Raw genomic sequence first — 13,531 nt, 5'->3', positions numbered from 1 at the left:
TCAAGCGCTTTGTTCTGAATAAATCATAAATAATTAAAGTGTATTAATGCGTTTCAATTGCTTGAAATCCTAATTGTTGCTTACCAGAGCTGAACAAAGTTGTATCAGACATTTTTGGATTGCATTTTTTGAACAAAATTGTATCAAACATTTTGGATCGCATTTTTGAACGAAGCTGTATCTGCCATTTTGGATTGTCCTATTTTCATTTAGATTCAAGAACAACTTGAATAGCTTATTTCGAAGTGAACCGTGTGGCTTTTGGCATTTAATTAATTGTTCTTAGAAAATCATTACTTGTTTTTCCAGATCAGCGATGGCTGCTTCGAAATAAAATTTGTGGATCAATTCAATTTCACTCGTTAATTAGTTAGAATGCAAACCAATGAAGTTGAGACTCTGATTGCCAAGTTGAGCAGCATCGACCCAGTGACTGATTTGGAAGCTATCTGGACTGATGTCACCCAAATATCAAAACATTTCCCACAGACTTTATCCAGGAAACAGGTGATTTGAAATATTGAGGAGTTCTACGCAGTTGATTGATGAAGCAGTTTATTTACTGTGGAAAGGGTTACGAAAACTACTTATGGTTCATGCCTTAAGTGACTTCGCGATTAAATTTAAGTTGTTCGGATCTATTCTGTTTTGCCCCCCCCCGCCCCAGCTTAGTGGGCTTATATCTTTTACGCTCTCAGGGGCACGTGCTATTTTTAACATAGTAACGTGCTATATAACATATAATTTGTAACTGGGGGCTTAAAAACACTGGGAGAGGGAGGAGGAAAAACGATAGATTTAGTTGTTCTTTAAAGATGCGACTGGATAGCTTAGCTCTCCTGCATTTAGGATCCTTTAAATGCCATGTGTGATTGTCCTCGAGGCTGGAGGTGACATGGTCACCTCAAAAGCTTATGAACTGAGAGATAGATATAGACTGCCGAAATTAGCTACTGACTCAAGGTCATACATTTGTTAGACATGATTTCTTGTTTTCATTGATGAGTTACGCTGTCTATTTCAAACTTGTTTTAAAGAGCATGTTTACCAAGAACCTATTCATTGCATAGCGATGTGAGCAGCTTCGAAATCTACGCAAAATCTAAATTTGCCCAAACTGATTCTGGGATATACAAATGCCAACAATGTTTTTAGCTTATAAATTGGACCCGTGACAGAACTAGTCGAAAAAATTTCAGCAATATGTTGCAAACAAGAAAAAGCAAAATTCGAAACAACTATGGACAATTAAAAACTCATTTTTGAGAAAGTTTGTGACGCGAACAGCCAAAATGCTGAAGACATGATAAGACACTATTACATTTGAGATAAATCGGCAAAAGGAATTATGGACAACTAAAAAGAGACATGGAGAGTCGAGATGGGTATTGTTAGAACAATCACTGAAGCACTCGACCTAGCATCAATGCGAAGTAGATCTAGAATTTTGATACTGTTGTAACGATAAATTGGCAAAATGCAGATTAGGTGAACAGACGCAAAAATGAGGAAAAATCCTGTTTAAGCAAATTTCTTAACAGATTGCGAAATAGATCAGACACACACGGATAAATGAAAGATATTTCGAAGAATTCCAGAGAGCCGAACATTGGAACTGAGATAACCCGGAAACAGAGCACTATCACAATTAGAGATACAAATACACCATGGACGCATGTGAGTATGCAAGTTAAGAGATAAGATATGTGCTAAATGCGGGAACAGTGGACACTTACAAAAAGTTTGTAGGAAAGGGAGTACAAAACCCAACCATTTGCTCTAAACAAGAAAGCTAACCGAAAAACAGTAAGCAGATTGGAGTGAACTGAAAAGTACGAGGACGGAAAAGAGCAAAAAAAATCCCAACAGAAAAATAAATCAAAGAATTGTCGAAACAATTAGACTGGTGCCAATTTTCCGTATCGCTTGTAAGGTCGAAAACGCATATGAAAAACAGACAGCCCAGTGTCATACTTCCAGTAGAAGTAACGAACGTTAACAGACTTAGACAAAATTTCTCAGAACTGAATGCTGGCCAGGACTTTGTGGACTGCGGCTATAAACCAACAAGATGGCTCGTGCAAGTCTGTGCGTAGCACAGTATGTTCTAACATAACTCCTGACTCTCAAGGTTGTAGAAAAGCATTAATTTCTGTCATAGAAACCTTTGAGAGTATCCAAAAGGAACTTACATGCATTTGTTTAATTGCTCTTGAACAAAGTTCATAGCAATTATTGTAAACATGTGTCTTTTTTATGCAAAATTTTTGCTTGACAGTTTTGACTTTTCGAGTGACTTTTACGCCCTTTACTTTTTGCGTTCCGCGTGATCTAAAATTCTCTCTCAATCACAATTTCAAGCAGCTGAACTCAATTGGCGGCAATTTAGTACTAAAAGTCAAATGAAAAGTGCGCCGATACTGGTGCCTTTTTTAACTGTAAATCTTAAGGGGTATATGTTAACCTCTAATGTAGTCTTTTGAAGCCTACTATTGAACTTCTTAGTCCCATTTAGACTCCTCCGACAAGCAGGCTGCAATTGATTAGAGCTCCCACTAGTTGTTCGAGAGCAAGTCTTCCGACGTTTAGTCGATTATGTTTTTTTTCGGAAGACAAAATGGAAAAATTCGTTGTATATTCTTAAAAAAGAAGTGTAGTACAATTTGAAAGACTGGAATAGAGTTAAACCATACAAACAAGCACATACAACACACACAAAAAATCACACAAATACAAACCCCCAACACCATGAAAAAAAATTTAAAATTTTTTTGCTATTCGGCAATTGATCTTTACTCAATATCGCGTTCAATTAGGTTTTCTTCTTTTGTTTCTATATAACTAGGTGTGGACTGGTTGAATCAATTCTTTCGGTAATTGTAATATTGGCTTTAATTATTCAAAAAAATTTCTGGTTTTTGATCTCATTAGGATAATGAAATCATTACTTATTTTCAAATCTTGCAGATGTGTTTCCAATGAGTGCAGAATTGAATTTTCGTTTAGAAAAAATTTACAGCCGGAACATTTTAAAAAATAAGGCATTTTTCTAATTTTTCTGACAGTTTGAACTCTGCCTCTATTTGTATCCAACATTTAAAGTAAATAATTATCTCTCTCTCTTTCTGTCTCTTACACCCACAGCAAATGCATTACATTACGTACACACGCACGCACATACATAAAGACCAAGCCCACGCACACATACACGCAAACAAACACAAAAAGAAAACCCAGACAAACATTTTTTTAAATTTTCTTTTTAGCAACTGATTTTCGCCCATGGTTCTCACCGTTCATTAATGTCTTATTAGTTTTATCTTGAAAACAATGTTTGGAGTTGCGGCGAAAGTTGCTTCGGTAATTGTAAAATTGACACTAAAGCTCTAAATCAAACGAACCAGGGTTAATAAACAATTGTTTTTTTTCAAAATTTTTCAAACCACAATTTACAATTTTTGTCATCTGCCTCTATTTGTTTGATATTGAACTTAAATCTTCCAGAATAGCTCTATTTCTCTCTTAAACACATTTTTCACACAGAATACAGAGAACGCGCACGAATTCATGCCCCCACACAAGCGCACACATATGCACATACACAAAATCAAATACAAACTCAGCAAGAAACCAAAAAACGTTTTGAATATTCTTTTTGGCAACAGATTTTTAATGATGGCACGTCTTCGTTCATTTGAGTCTTTTTATACTTGGAAAACTAGGTGTGGACTTTTTGAGGCAATTGTGATGATATTTTGACACGGAAATTTGATTTTTTTTGTTTTGAGAATAAGTGGTTATTCATTTTTTGAAGTCTAGCAGATGTTTAACCAGCGATATTGCGGAAACCCAATCTTGTTTATGACATTTAAAGCTTTCTTTTGTAACAAAGCAAATATTACGTAATTTTAACTTATATGATTTCAAACAGTTTTTGATCTCTGCCTCCACTTGCATCTGACATGTAAGGGATCGTGAAAGGCTGTCCTTAAAGGCTCTCATTTACTAGTATTGAAGAAATTATGTTATTATTAAATTCTAAATTTTGGTTGTTTTACTCTTCGTATTTTAAGGAATAGAAAACTTAAATAATTATTAATAGAACTGAAAAAGAAAAATTGTTTTACATTTTTCAAAAACTTTTTGTTTCTATGTGAGGAATTCCACAATCAATTAACTATTTATTTTTCGGTTTACAGAAACTCCCATAGTCTGAAAAAATTCGAACCGCAATTTCAAACAACAGAGAAGTGAAGAGTAATTTTCTTATTTTCAAAAAAAAAATGTTATGTTTTTTCAACCTGACGATCAATTCTCTAACTCTCAAACTCTTCTGTAATGCATTATACTGGAAGACGTTAGTTCGAACGATCTGCTCTGACAACATAATAAAGGCAAGAAAAGTTTTCCATCTTTACTTTTCAATATTGAATTTGGTTGATTTGATGTTCTTTACATAAAACGATTTTATTCGCCTCTCCATTGTTTTGATAACACTTAAATTGTTAGTTCTGATGAAATAAAATAATTACTCGCAAAAACAACTCTAGAATTTGAAAAAGGATACTTGTTTCGGTGAATACTTATTTGCTTGAAGCCCTCTTTTTTCCTATTTTCTAAAAAAAAAATGTGTATAATACCAAGAAACATTGTTTCTTTAAATAATTTTTCATCGGCAGAAACAGTGACGTAACAGAAATTTTTAGAAAAAATTTATAGTTCTTTTAAAAATTGTTTTTCGAAGTTTTTGGTCAAAAAGTCAAATTTTCACTTTTTAGGCTTGAGACAGCACAGAATTACTCCTGAGAATCAAAGCTTCCTTTGACCTAACTAATTTGACAATTAATTTCTCCGTTATCTTTAATTTCAGCGCGACCTGTTACCATAAAGTACTCTTACTGCAGCCAACCATACTGTATGCTTATACGGAATATTTGAAATTCTGGAATGACGTTTTGTCGCTTTTGAATCAGAGTTTTGAGCATTTCATGTTTAATTGCATTGAAAAGGCTTTAGTTGTCGAAATTTTCCTGAGATAAATTTTTCTTCTTGCCGCTCTGCACCCACCGGCAGGTTTCCTTTTGCTGCAGGGACCTTCCGCTTTTCAAAGTATTTGTTATTCCGCGTTGTCTATTGGTTCATGTACCTTTCTGTGATTAATTTGTGAATTACTCTTTTGTTCAGGAAGAAGAGCTAGATGTTTTTCTGGCGCCACTGTTGAAACAATTTATCTTGAAGAACTGCTCGTCGGCTAATTTGGGCACCTTGGTCAAACTGTGCGTGGAGAAGAGTCAGGAAGTTCAACTTGCCACGATATCAAGTGAGTGAACACTTTCGAAGTTCAGATTGAGCGGTTATATTTTGCGAAGATGTCTAAAATTGCCCGTTCAAGCTTGTGTTAAAGAAAGCATATAAATCATTTCCTTTGACTCCTTCACTGTCCATTTTGTGAATTTTTTGTCCTCCTTTAGGAGGCACAATTTTCGAAGCTCATGTCTACTTATTTGATGTTGGGATTGAATCCGACTTCTAAACGTTTCTTAGGTTTGTAAGATTTGGTGGGACCGTTCTTACCCAGTCATTGTTTCAATGATAGGTTCAATGTTAGACGAGCTTGTTTACCAATAGTCTTGTTTACCTGACATTAAAGGCAATCTGAGAAAGTGCAGTTGAGCGACTGTTTCACAAACTTTTTTCCGCTGCAATGATACTAGTCAAAAGTTTACGCGGAGTTACCAACTCGACGAGTTGAAGTGTATTCTTATACGGACTATTTGAAACTCTGGAATGCCATTTTGTCGCTTTTGAATCAGAATTTTGAGCATTTCTTGTCTAAACGCGATGTGATTGTTAAAATTTATCACTTCAATTAGATCTGACGGTCGAAGCCCCACAGCTGGCAACTCTACTTCTGATTCTACGTCTGATATGTCGACACTTTTTGGAACGGATGCCAGTCGAGGCATTACAACGTCACCTGACAATGAGCCATACTCCAGACACCCCGGATGAGGAGACACATGTTTCTTCCAGTGGCCAATTGACTAACGGGGAGGGGGCAATGTATGGACGGCAAGCTGGTGGTTTGAAAATTGAATCGGGAGTCGATACCAAATTGTGTCGGAGTCTGTTCTCTGTTATTTGCAAAATACCACTCAGGTTAGACGCTCTAATGATCAAGTTTTTCGTTTTATGATAAAGTGTTAGTAAAAAAAAGGCTACCATGTCATGCTAGCAAAAAAGAAAATCCCGAAAAGGCAAATCAGAGGTAACTTTTTGTAGCTGTCCAGAGAAAAGGTAGTAGTGCACATTCAACTACTGCGTTATTAAATACAGACAACAAGTCACTGTACAATACAGTTCTGTTAGGGATTTACTAGTCTGGTATGGGTCAACGAAACTACTGAGGAGGAATAAATTCATGGTGTAAAGGGCAATTTTCGGATATTTGAAGATCGCACTTTTTCGCATACGGCCAGTGCCTGAGCTCAAGCCAGCTACTACTAAGCCAGACACTCGCCATTTGTTAGGGATCAATTAGTCTGTATTACGGCATCCTGCCTGTTAATTTTGAAACCTGCGAAGACTAGTTTGCCATAGTCCATGACTTTCACGAAAACGTTTTTTTTTTCAGCAACAGTACCATTGCATTGCATAATGAAGCAGTATCAACTCTAATTATTCTCCTCAGCAGCAGAATGTATGACGAACGGAATGCAGATGAGAACGCATTTTACCGAAATATGGTAATGAAAACCAGCCAATCAGAAGCGAATATTATCACGAAACGCCTATTTCAAAATTACTTGTGCCCTTTAGCCCAAAATCCGGAAAATGTGCCACTTAAAAGTAGTCAAAGCAATTTCGAATTGGCGTCAAAACTTTTTACATCGCTGTCGCCTTTTAACGATGGAAATTCTGACCAATCATCGCAATTTACCTGCAGTAAACAATTTTGTGAGAAAAGTCTGTTATTGGTTGAAATTTTGACCAATCATTGCACGCAAATTTCCTCTGCGTCAAGCAGCAATAAGCGTGGCTTGCCAGAAGACTGCAAAATGGAGAATTATAACCCTTTCAGATTTGCCATTTCAAACTTTGTCGATTTCTCGCTCAGCGCTTCCTCATCGAATGGTGCAAAAATTCTGGGAACAGACCAAAATTCTTCTTTTTCGATCAGTTTTGAATTACTATATCTCAGATTGTGTCAGTTTTTGGAAGAAGATCAAGAAACCTTAATGTTCTACATGTTATTACACAAAAACTCGGCGTTTTTGAATTATGTTTTGACACGATCCGATATCGATCGAGTTCTACTGCCTTTGCTGAAAGTTCTTTACTCCCCTAACAATGCGTCGTCACATCATTTGTACATGATTCTAATAATTTTGCTGATATTGAGCGAAGATACAATTCTGAACAATGTTATTTCCGAAATTGTCTTGCCTCAAGTTACATGGTTTAGCGAGAAAATTCTTACTGATATCAGTTTGTCGAGCATAATGGTACTGGTGCTATTGCGAACCATTCAAGTCAATATATCGCAAATGAAAGATAAGTATTTACATACAAATTGCTTAGCAACGTTGGCAAATATGTCAAATCATTTTCAGAATCTGAACCCGTACTGTTCGCAACGTTTGGTAGCGCTTAGTAATCATTTGACGAAAAAACAAACAAAATTAAACGTGAAGTTAACGAAACTTGTAAACGATGAAAAAACTGAAAATTTAGTTCGAACTGAATTAGCGGTCATTGAAGAAATTCTGCGCCTTTTGCTCGAAGTTATCAACAATGCCTTAACAAATCAGTTGTCGCATAATGGATCGTTAGTTCATTGTCTGATATACGATAAAGATATGCTGAACACAATTCGGCTTAACCATAATTACCAAGATATAGTTTATAACCTGGATATAATTGTTAACTACTACCTGAACAAGCTGAGTACTTCAAACGAATCTGGATCTGTCTCGACATGTGAGAACATATTGCAATTTATTAAAGAGTCCAGCAAAGTCTTCCCAGTTTCAAATCTGCATAAATTCCCGGAACTGAAGTTCAGATATTGCGAAGAAGAGGCGCCAGAAGATTTCTTCATACCGTACATCTGGTCGATAGCCTACAGGAATTCTGGAATATTTTGGAACATCAACTTTGTGACCTTGTTCAAGTTCACAGACTGAAGTGTGTTAGTTAAAAACAAATTAAAATGGAATTAAGGGTGCGAGATTTGGCCTCCGTTAGCAGCATTGTAGATTTGCATAGTGGTCTCATTACGCTGTCTGAATCCTGTGGTCTCACTTTAATTGTTCTAATTCGAGCGAAACAATCCGGACTCCATGATGTCTTTTGTTATGTATATAAAGTCGTATCGCGTTATCCTGAGCCACATTGTATCAGATTGTTTATGATAAAATGTGAGTTGAACGTTTAAACCCAAGGCGCGGATTACTCCACGCTCTTATTATACATATATGGGTTCGAGAATCTGCCATATGACTGTGTGAGGGTAATCCTTTTGCATAAAGGGGTAATAGATTTGAAAACACTTTTTTTGTTAGTACTCAGACATCGTATACAACCCCGAGTCTATTATAATTCGAATATCAATAAAAACTGTCTCAGAAAATTTGGTTTGCGGAAGACACTGCAGCTTCAATTTAATTACCATTAAATCACGGAGGTAAACCAAAACCAAAACTTGTGAAAAGCTCAATTAATTTTCCTCTCGAATTTTCTAACTCTGCGACTCCCGAAGCTCATTTTTTGAACTATAACAATAAAGAGTGAAACAGAAATGGCGTTACTTTGATTCATCAGCTGAAATTTTGCGTTTAATTGTGTACCCTCTTCGGGACCCGTTCGGGACATTATGAGCAAGCAATTCCCTCCCAGTTACACACAGACATCGTATCCATTCTTCAGTTTTTCACAATTTGAAACGGCAGTTGTGTTCGTGCCTCTTTTGAAGATTCTGACACTGTTTAATCTATCATTCTGTGCATTGTTAATTAGTCCTTCCTCTGCGGACGTGAACGCTGAACATGTACAACAAAATATGTCGATGTTTTTTAGTCAAAACCCTTGAGTAGAACCTTAATTTTTGAGTTTTTCTCCCATTCTGATTGCCTGCCACTGTTAGGCTGTTTTAGAGCAATTTTCTGGCACTCTAGATCTTGCCGAAGTGACAATTTTGATCGGGGCTTTCACCGTTAACGAGGAGTTTTTTTTACTATAAAAGGGGGTCTCCCAATAAGTTGTGTTGCTTCTTCTGACTTCCCCAGTCAAAAAATAATGGATAATTTATAAATTAGTTTATAAACATTTGCAAAAAAGGTGCATCTTTTTTATAAATATTTATAACTTTTTTCGCAATTTTTGCATTGTTTTATAAATTATTTATAAATCTTTGGATTATTTTATAAATTATTTGTAAATATTTGGATTAGTTTATAAATTATTTGTAAACTTTTGGATCAGTTTATAAAACATCTATAAAATTTTGGATTAATTTATAAATTCGATATTAAAAATGAAAGGAAGAATTTCAATTATAAAATCAAATTGAAAACCAAGAATTGCAAAAGAAAACCGAAAATTCATTTGTGAAAGCACACAATTTCGGGGATCAAGCACACCGAGGCAAAAAACCTAGATTTTTTTTTAAAAAAATGCAAAAAAGTGCTCCAAATTTAAATATCCCGCCCAGTCAAGATTTTTCTGGTTAAACGAAAACAAGCTAAGTAGTTGAAATACCCACCCTATTGAGATTGGAGCACTTTTTGCATTTTTTTTGAATTATTAAGCATTGAAATATGCATTTTTTTGAATTATTAAACATTGAAATGAAGAACAAAGACATGAACAAAGACATGAACCCTTGAGTAGAACCTTAATTTTTGAGTTTTTCTCCCATTCTGATTGCCTGACACTGTTAGGCTATTTTAGGGCAATTTTCTGGCACTCTAGATATTGCCGAAGTGACAATTTTGATCGGGGCTTTCACCGTTAACGAGGAGTTTTAATTACTATAAAAGGGGGTCTCCCAATAAGTTGTGTTGCTTCTTATGACTTCCCCAGTCAAAATATAATAGATAATTTTTAAATTAGTTTATTAACATTTGCAAAAAAGGTGCATCTTTTTTATAAATATTTATAACTTTTTTCGCAATTTTTGCATTAATTTATAAATTATTTATAAATCTTTGGATTATTTTATAAATTATTTGTAAATATTTGGATTAGTTTATAAATTATTTGTAAACTTTTGGATCAGTTTATAAAACATTTATAAAATTTTGGATTAATTTATAAATTCGATATTAAAAATGAAAGGAAGAATTTCAAAAATAAATTTAAAATGAAAACCAAGAATTGCAAAAGAAAACCGAGAATTCATTTGTGAAAGCACTCAATTTCGGGGATCAAGCACACCTAGGCAAAAAACCTAGATTTTTTTTGAAAAAATTGCAAAAAAGTGCTCCAAATTTAAATATCCCGCCCAGTCAAGATTTTTCTGGTTAAACGAAAACAAGCTAAGTAGTTGAAATACCCACCCTTTTGAGATTGGAGCACTTTTTGCATTTTTTTTGAATTATTAAACATTGAAATATGCATTTTTTTGAATTATTAAACATTGAAATAAAGAACAAAGACATGAACAAAGACATGAACCCTTGAGTAGAACGTTAATTTTTGAGTTTTTCTCCCATTCTGATTGCCTGCCACTGTTAGGCTATTTTAGAGCAATTTTCTGGCACTCTAGATATTGCCGAAGTGACAATTTTGATCGGGGCTTTCACCGTTAACGAGGAGTTTTAATTACTATAAAAGGGGGTCTCCCAATAAGTTGTGTTGCTTCTTATGACTTCCCCAGTCAAAATATAATAATTTTCAAATTAGTTTATTAACATTTGCAAAAAAGGTGCATCTTTTTTATAAATATTTATAACTTTTTTCGCAATTTTTGCATTATTTTATAAATTATTTATAAATCTTTGGCTTATTTTATAAATTATTTGTAAATATGTGGATTAGTTTATAAATTTTTTGTAAACTTTTGGATCAGTTTATAAAACATTTATAAAATTTTGGATTAATTTATAAATTCGATATTAAAAATGAAAGGAAGAATTTCAAATATAAATTTAAATGAAAACCAAGAACTGCAAAAGAAAACCGAAAATTCATTTGTGAAAGCACTCAATTTCGGGGATCAAGCACACCTAGGCAAAAAACCTAGATTTTTTTTGAAAAAAAAATGCAAAAAAGTGCTCTAAATTTAAATATCCCGCCCAGTCAAGATTTTTCTTGTTAAACGAAAACAAACTAAGTAGTTGAAATACCCACCCTATTGAGATTGGAGCACTTTTTGCATTTGTTTTGAATTATTAAACATTGAAATATGCAATTTTTTTGAATTATTAAACATTGAAATAAAGAACAGAGACATGAACAAAGACATGAACCCTTGAGTAGATCCTTAATTTTTGAGTTTTTCTCCCATTCTGATTGCCTGCCACTGTTAGGCTATTTTAGAGCAATTTTCTGGCACTCTAGATATTGCCGAAGTGACAATTTTGATCGGGGCTTTCACCGTTAACGAGGAGTTTTAATTACTATAAAAGGGGGTCTCCCAATAAGTTGTGTTGCTTCTTATAACTTCCCCAGTCAAAATATAATAGATAATTTTTAAATTAGTTTATTAACATTTGCAAAAAAGGTGCATCTTTTTTATAAATATTTATAACTTTTTTCGCAATTTTTGCTATAATTTATAAATTATTTATAAATCTTTGGATTATTTTATAAATTATTTGTAAATATTTGGATTAGTTTATAAATTATTTGTAAACTTTTGGATCAGTTTATAAAACATTTATAAAATTTTGGATTAATTTATAAATTCAATATTAAAAATGAAAGGAAGAATTTCAAAAATAAATTTAAAACGAAAACCAAGAATTGCAAAAGAAAACCGAAAATTCATTTGTGAAAGCACTCAATTTCGGGGATCAAGCACACCTAGGCAAAAAACCTAGATTTTTTTTGAAAAAAATGCAAAAAAGTGCTCCAAATTTAAATATCCCGCCCAGTCAAGATTTTTCTGGTTAAACGAAAACAAGCTAAGTAGTTGAAATACCCACCCTATTGAGATTGGAGCACTTTTTGCATTTTTTTTGAATTATTAAACATTGAAATATGCATTTTTTTGAATTATTAAACATTGAAATAAAGAACAAAGACATGAACGCAGATAATTTTAACTACATTGTAATAGTAACTGCAAAAGAAAACCGAAAATTCATTTGTGAAAGCACACAATTTCGGGTATCAAGCACACCTAGTTAAAAAACGTAGATTTTTTTGAAAAAAAAATGCAAAAAAAGTGCTCCAAATTTAAATATCCCGCCTAGTCAAGATTTTTCTGGTTAAACGAAAAGAAGCTAAGTAGTTGAAATGCCCAACCTATATTGATTGGAGCAGTTTTTTTGCGTTTTTTTTTGAATTATTAAACAATAAAATAAAGAACAAAAACGTCAACGCAGATAACTATATTAAGCACACAATTTCGGGTAATCAACTTCAGGGATCATTTCCGTTTGTACCCCCACCAGAACGTTATGCACTTCCCAGTTACAGAGCACGTGTCATTCCATAGTAGAACTTCATGTAAAAATATTGCATGTGCAAATAATATGTAAAAATATTGCGCGTGCATTTATACACCTGTAGTTAACAGGTTAATAACTCTACTAACTTTCTTTGTAATTCATCTAGTTATATGCCTTGTTCTGATCACAATTGCTACCGAAAACCCAAATCCACCTTTAGCCGATTTGATTTGCGCCCACGGAGCTGGGGGGGGGCACAAACGGAAATGTTAGAGGAGTGAATAAATTCGGGTGAAATGATAATAGTGAATAAATTAATTTCAATTCAGGGTTAAAGCTCTGCTCTGCTCTGCTCTCCTCCTCAGTATTTGAAATGAGTTTAAATTGACTTATGACATTTGGTAGTTTAAATTTATCTATTGTCATTCTCTGAGTTCTTTCTGATTCATTTGGTAGTTTAAATTGATCTGTTGAGCTTCTTTCTGACATTTGGAATGCTTCACGAAAGACGCAGGTTGCAGGCGAGGTTGATGCGGAGGTTAACTAAATCCGCAGGTTGAAGTGGGAAAAGGAAAAGAAGGGCAACACGAGAGATGCAACACACAGAGACACTGAGAGGAAAACATCCGTTTTGCGGGAATGTCAGAACTGCGCTGAATGAAGAAGCTTTCGGAGTGCTTTCAACTGGTGTCCTGTGCTGGCGTCCAGTCCTGGCATCCAGTCCTGGGTTCTCCAGTGGATTATCGGTGATGTTAAGTCATCTCAGTGGTTCATAGGGATTACTCTGCATTACTCTAAACAACTAGGAGCAGCAAACAGCACAAATTCAAATAAAAAAACGAAATTATCCTTAAGACTCAGTTATCCTCAGTTTAACATAAGTATACAAGGCTGTACCTCAGTTGCAGCCAGAC

At 34.4% G+C, this 13,531-nt stretch overlaps 1 protein-coding gene across 2 annotated transcripts; it reads left to right on the top strand.

Moving 5' to 3' along the window:
- Positions 1 to 313: 313 nt before the first annotated feature.
- LOC142337784 (dymeclin-like) lies at positions 314 to 9,284 on the top strand. Of its 2 annotated transcripts, none has more exons than XM_075387299.1 (4): positions 314 to 507; positions 5,185 to 5,320; positions 5,874 to 6,159; positions 6,635 to 9,280. In XM_075387299.1, the coding sequence occupies exons 1-4, from the start codon at positions 376 to 378 to the stop codon at positions 8,184 to 8,186; spliced, it is 2,106 nt and encodes a 701-aa protein (XP_075243414.1). In that variant the 5' UTR covers positions 314 to 375; the 3' UTR covers positions 8,187 to 9,280. The 2 variants fall into 2 exon arrangements, with proteins under 2 accessions (XP_075243414.1, XP_075243415.1); XM_075387300.1 differs by lacking the exon at positions 314 to 507 and adding an exon at positions 757 to 1,677 and having other exon boundaries at positions 6,635 to 9,284.
- The last annotated feature ends 4,247 nt before the right edge of the window (positions 9,285 to 13,531 follow it).

This window comes from Convolutriloba macropyga, chromosome 4 (genome assembly GCF_964194025.1).
Source record: "Convolutriloba macropyga chromosome 4, txConMacr16.3, whole genome shotgun sequence".
Taxonomy (NCBI): Eukaryota; Metazoa; Xenacoelomorpha; order Acoela; family Convolutidae; genus Convolutriloba; species Convolutriloba macropyga.
Note: the sequence above shows the minus strand (reverse complement) of the source record. Positions and strands in the feature narration are given on the sequence as shown.